General features: G+C 43.5%; 1 protein-coding gene across 1 annotated transcript in view; it reads right to left on the bottom strand.

Annotated features, from left to right (window-relative positions):
- kcnk9 (potassium channel, subfamily K, member 9) overlaps positions 1-6,212 on the bottom strand; it is a gene marked incomplete at both ends in the record, with an annotated part of 37,870 nt that extends 31,658 nt beyond the window's left edge. The window contains one exon of the mRNA XM_079232137.1: positions 5,603-6,212. Coding sequence (XP_079088263.1) covers positions 5,603-6,212 — 610 coding nt within the window. The remainder of the gene's footprint in view (positions 1-5,602) is intronic.
- Between the last annotated feature and the right edge of the window lie 571 nt (positions 6,213-6,783).

The following is a 6,783-nucleotide window of genomic DNA, read 5'->3' on the forward strand; positions in this document are numbered from 1 at the left end:
CTACTACTACTACTATTACTACTACTACTACTACTCCTACTACGACTACTATTACTACTACTACTAGTAGTACTACTACTAATACTACTACTACTACTAGTAGTAGTAGTACTACTACTATTACTACTACTACTACTACTCCCACTACTCCTACTACTACTACTACTACTACTACAACTACTACTACTACTACTACTACTACTACTACTACTACTACTACTACTCCTGCTGCTGCTGTTCCTTCTACTGTCCCATTGTAGCGACTCTGGGATTAAACTGAATGTGACTGTCACACATCAGAAGAAAATACATTTGGTACAAATTTACTACGGCTGCTGCCGACAGTAAAAACAGGCCGTGTGAGCTGTGTGATTTAGGAAGAGTGGAAAGTGAGTCCCATTTGTCTCTTTATTGCTGTACATACCATAATGATTTATGAGTTTCAATTTCCTATGAAATGACTCAACAACACCCTGGAATATAAGATGATCAGAAATGTGATGTATTGTTTTTACTTTGTGTAAAGATTGGACTGTTTAGTTGGTATTGTCCTGATGTTTGCTGTATTGTAACGATAGTGTTATCATAATGATTCATGTTGTATTGGGGATTTGACCTGTAGGTCTAAAACATGAGCATGAAAACTAGTTCCATTTGTTTCTTCTATTATTTGACTTTGTGTTATTTGAAAATGTAATTATATGGCAGTGAGTCTCTACTGCTACTCTAATGCCGTGTTCACACCAAAACAGTTGCGAAAATTCGCAACGCTTTTTCGCTTCTATCGCGCCGCTGGTGTTTTTTAGTTTTTCGCAACCATCGCTGGGGAAAGGGGGCGGGGCTTCAGTCCCTTTTCGCCGCGAAAATCTCCTTCTTCATTTCCGTTACTCGACCATGGAAGGAGTAAAAACTGTTGCTGCGTTGTACTTGTTGTGGAAAGACCACAAACGTCGGAACGTCGGTCCTCCATTTTGCTGATGCAACATAGACGACCGGACGGCGGTGACGAGCGGAGCTTCTCAACGCTGATTGGCTTTCGCAACTCCGCGTCATGCGAATTATTCGCTGGAGTTAAAATATTTGAACGCCAGCGAAACAGCGAAAAAGCGGCGTTGCGACGCCGTTTCGCTTCTATCGCGACGCTCGGCGAAAAATTCGCTTTAACGCAGCTGTGCATTGACTTAACATGTAATCTGGACGCGCGAATATTTCGCAACTGTTTTGGTGTGAACACGGCATAACTATTATGACAGCTGCTGCTGCTGAAACTGCTAATACTGCAACTAGTACTTCTACTGCAACTACTACAACCACTGCTAATAGTATTGCTACTTCTGCTGCTTCTGGTAGTACTGCTAATACTGCTGCTTCTAGTACTACCTCTGCCACAGCTGATACTACTACTACTACTACTACTTATACTGCTGCTACTACTACAGTTAATTGTACTACTGTTATTATACTGCTGCTGATACAGCTACCACCACTACTAGTACTAATTGTACTGTTAAAACTTCTGTAATGGCTACTACTTGACTACTGCTAATACTGCTTCTAGTACTACTTCTGCCAGAGCTGATACTGCTACTACTAGCCTACTACTTATACTGCTGCTACTTAAATACTGCTACTACTACTGTTATTTATACTGCTGCTGATACAGCTACTACTGATTGTCCTGTTAAAACTGCTGTAATGGCCACACTACTACTACTACTACTATTAAGGTTACAAAAACCATAACTTGCAATTACTTCTACAAGACTATCATCTCCTGATGCTTTAGTTGAATAAACAACTACAACATCCCTGAAGAGACTGATTTTGCAAAATTGAGCCTTTAAATCAACTCTAAAATTTAATTTGAGAGACTTTCGTGTGATTTAAATCCATATCCTTTCACAATATATTATTTACTCTCCCTTAAAATGTTACAGTGTCCTGAAAGTTTTATTTAGTTGGAGAAGTTTTTGTTGGAAAGGAACTCTTCTGATTCGTAGAACAGATGGCGGTCGTGAGTGTCTCTCTGTATTCGTTACACATCGCCTGAGGGATTTGATCTTTCTTGCGATTCACTCTGCTGTAAATGTACACATCCGGCAGTGTGCCACCACATATTCTTACTGTCCCACATGACGAGACTGGATTTAATTAGTTTCCACAAACAGCTCATTGTTGACACAGCCCAAATCGTTCTCCTTATCTTCGCAGCAGAGTTTCATTTTTGCTTTGATTTCAATTCTTTCACTTTGAGCGGCCGAAAATAATGATTTGAAAGAATCTATTGACAGGGCAGTGCGGATGAATAAATCTCGTTTCATTATTTCTAAGAGGAAAATGTCCCTCAGAGGCATTAACAGGTGAGAGCACACAGCGATGAATCTCCCGCTGTCAGCCCAACAGTATGTTTGAGTGCCGTCTTCCAATCATTGAGCAAACTCGTCAAATCAAAACTCTTCCGTCTCGAGACGTGGACGAAAAATAATGTTTCAGCTGTTTAACCTGCGAGATGAAATGACTTCGCCTGAGGAGGTCTGGATGGACAGAAAAGGATATCAAACTGGCATCAAGACACTTTCCTGTGATTGGTCTGAGGCATCAAGGAAATCTGTCCCCAACACCTCCAGTCGTTTCATTTTCAGTCCTGAACACATCGTAGCAGCAGGAGTATGACCACAGGACTGAGTGCAGCTTCATCTGATGATGGTGACTTTGGAAACTAACTTCCTTGAGTTCTCCACAAGGTTATCGCTCTTTTTTTCAGTAAAAGAAATTAAAACTTACTGCTGGCCTTTGCAGTGGTGACCATTTCATACAGTGGGTCTCCAACTAGAGCTACGCAAATATGGGTGAAGGATAATATTCTGTGCTTTTGTGCATGAAAAGTCCAAAACCACCGTCTGTCAATACTTCCCTTCTTCCCCATCCCGTCTAAACGACCTACGCCTTTTAAAACCATCTTATGGATGTACACTCTCATCTTCAAAAGAGACTAAATGGTTCCCTCAACCAGCTGGGGTCTGTAGTTTTTAGCAAATGTTGCTCAAACGTGAAGATAATGTGCATTACATTTATAGAAAGTATATTCTCAGCTGTGGATTGAGACACAATTGGCGCTCTACAGTTTGTGTTTACCTATGTAGCATTGAGTCACAATAAACTACTACTTCATTATTTATTCTAATATGAACTAGTGCAATGGTGTAGATCACGGATATTTTTGCAATAGTTTCTGAACAACAATGGAGACCAATTATTCTGAAGTGCACACATACCTGCAAATATAGGTGAATACAGATGTATCCGGAGTTGTATACATATTTGGTTTGTGTTAAAAGGATCAGTTCATTGTTGGTTTTATGGCCTTTTCATGGTGTTTGGTGCCAATAGAAGAAAGTATATAATATCAGCAGACTTTTCCTTCAGGATGAAATAGGATTACATGAAATTCTCTTGATCCTCACTGGAGGACATTCTGTCAATAACAATAGTAGCAGTGTTTCTGTCCATGGGGACTCGGCTTGGAGAAAGCGAACCCTGGAACCGCTCCAGGGGTGCCGTGCTATTCGGCTGACCCGCATCACGACCCCTCTGGAGCGCATGAGTGTGTATTGGTATCTAGGAGGGATATGCAAAGAATACATTTACATTGAACTGTGTGAATGACCATGATTTACAGATGAAGCATCCTCTTTTTTTCCCCAATTCTGATCCGTATATAATGCATCATACGTGGCACATAAAATAAGCAACTGAGGTTTAATGAGATGAACGTGTCCTACTGTTGTTTTAGATGCTTAGCAAGTCTGCAAACGTGTAAAACAAACACCCACAGAAACTCTTTTGTTTTCTCACGAACTCATTCATTTAGACAGCAAATTTAGAAAAATGATAACACTGTGGCCATATGATCTTGACACAGTTCCACTGAAAGTGTATAAACAATAGTGTCTCGCATTCCTTTTCACAACATTGTAATTTGGACATTGCAATTAGCAAAAAAAACGTCTTTTTTTGTTGCATTTGTTGCAGTCACTGTAGTAATACATGTCCTGGCCTATACAAGCTTCCTTTAATCCAAACAACTGCATTTCCCTTCTAACTTAAGTGCATGCATGACCATTAGGTTGATTCCTGTTCTTTTTGTCCCCTTCTTACTACTGTTCAGAGCCTTGTGATGCATATAAAGCGCCCCGTCTCCCACAGAGGAGACACAGTTCCCTGCAGTAAATGTAACCACTTCACAGAACATGAATATTACAATGGCTCGTGGCTGTAGCCTAGAAACAACAGTGGATCCACCTCCACTGCTCTGTGCGGCCCGGCCCTCTTAAGTGTTGCCTGGCAAAGCGGAGGACAGTCCTGGTGCATTAGTTTCCCCCAGATGAAAGTCCTCATCTCCACTAACACTGCCTGACTTTAATAATGGAGAAAGCGCTTCTCTGTGACCTCTGAGGGGAGGGAAGTTCACCTCCAATGTCCTGCCACGTAATCTCAACTCTGGAAAGGTCGAGTGCTAACTTGTTTTTTTTTTTAGTATAGTGCACGTGTGAATTAATTCAATCAGCTCCAGCTCCTTTCGCTAAAGCTTCAAATATAGCTTTGTATTACTGTGATTGTACATCTCAGAAAGAATGTGGCTCGCTTGTAAAACGTCAACAAAGATAAACTCAGTGAACCCCTCTGCTTGAAATACATCTGCATGACGCAAATGCATCATCACGTCAAACTGATGTAATACACGACTCCTTTCAGGGGGGATCAGAAGAAATGAATGCATTTATGAAAACTGGATTGTTTAGTCCTCATCGTTCTTCATCTATTATTTATTTGTCATTTATATGTATTTACTACTTACTGCAGATCTAACCAAATATGCACACATGTAAATGCTCTATTAAGTAAAAAAAAAATAAAAAAAAGTGAACCAGGATCAGTAGCAGTGACTTCGGGTCTCACTTGCTGAACTCTCCGAACTCATCCCGCCTGCGGCTGAACTAGGAGGAGCTGTCCGTTTCAGCACCACAACACCGCCCGCTGCTCCGGACTCCGCGCCGCTCTCGGAGCCTCGTCATCCTCCGCGCGCAGCTCCACGCTCCCCGCGAGCTTTCGGGAGTAAATCACGGCGTGTCTAACACCCTTCAACTCGTTATCCCCCCGTCAGACTTTAAAGCTGCATCTTCGGGGTGACGCGCCGTCAAAAGTTGAATCATAAACCAAACGGATGTGATATGTGCGCGTTAACGCTCCCCTGGGTGCGCTACGTCATCCTCAAGAGGTGATTTGTATAAATAAATAAAAAAGCATCAGTCCCAAACAGCGTTTATGTGTTTGGCCGCCGGGACACGGAGCTCCAACTCCCGAGTGACTTTTGCAACATGTTGCTTTAAAAACTTTATCTGCAATTGAAATGTTTGTGAACAGACCGCTCTCAATAGGAACATAACAATATCTTTCCGCGTGTTATTGCCTATTGAATGTATTTGTCCCCATAATAAACCACGTCCTGTTGCGCCACAGTGATCATACCTGTAATGATGATGGGGGCTCGGTTATACTGATTTTAGAGACTGGGATGCACCCCCATGAACCCGAAACTTACCTATGGTGGTTATAACCGTGATGGCAAAGTAAAATGACCCTGCGAATTTCCACTGCACCCCGGCTCTATGGGGCTCTGCCTCCATGATGATGGACTCCAGTTTGCGGTAATCAGCCTCGCTGATGTTGTATTTCCCCTGGAGACGCTTCTCCTCGGCTTCCAGCTGCTCCTTTTCCCGCATCTCGAAGTCGGACTCTAGGGCGTCAAAGACGGCGGCCCCGACGAGCAGGTATGTAAACGTGCAGATGATCAGGGACAAGGTCCGCACGTTTTGCCGCTTCATGGCCAACAGGAACCGGCGACCGAGGGGCTCATGTCCCCTCGGATTCCCCGGGAAGGCGCAGCAAGCGTGGGGGAAGCCGTGCGGACAGCGCCTGGAGGCGGAGGCGCAGAAAGGTGCGCTCCCGTGGTGACGGTGGTGGGTGCCGGAGTCGTGGCAGCGGTGGAAATCCCCCACCTTGTAGTGATCCCGGTGGCAGACACCCAGATCCTGCTCCTGGTTTGCGGAGAGACACAAGAGACTGCTCGATCGCCTGGACCAGGAGCCCTGCAGCCGAAAGACCCTGCGCAAGACCTGCCCAAACCAAGTCCACCCGGTGCGCAGTGCCATCAACAAGCTGCTTCCAATAGCTGCCTGTTGGTCTCTTTTTCTCCTCAAAGTGAATTATACAGATGTGAATAAATTCGTCCAATCACGTGAATTGCCGGTGACGGGTCCTCGTTCCACTCACTTTGTCTCTGCTGTGATTTTAAAATGTTCTATAACAAGACATCTTTCCTCGTGTCTGCAAGTTTCAGCTAAACACCAACCTGTTCATTGCAACCTCATCAGAACGCGGGCTATTTTTAGCAGCCGTTCCCCACATACTAAAAAAAATCCCCAAAAATCCAGTTGCTGTGAAAATCCTTAAATCTTCCTCGCAAACAGCGGACATCCTCTTCAGCTATGTGCTGAGTCGTCCAGGTTCGACGGGAGGGTCACAGAGGGAACATCAAGTTGGGGAATTTTACTCTCACGATGTGCAGATGGGTCACATCTCCCTTTTCAGTTGTTTTATTCCGGGATCAACTCATCACTTGTTAGAGGAATATACAAAATATGAATATTCCAAAGCACGCAACAAATCATCGTTCCAGGTTCCATCGCAAAAAATAAATAAAATAAAGAGCTTCTCCCAAAT

The sequence above is a fragment of the Taurulus bubalis genome (assembly GCF_910589615.1).
Source record: "Taurulus bubalis genome assembly, chromosome: 16".
Lineage (NCBI taxonomy): Eukaryota > Metazoa > Chordata > Actinopteri > Perciformes > Cottidae > Taurulus > Taurulus bubalis.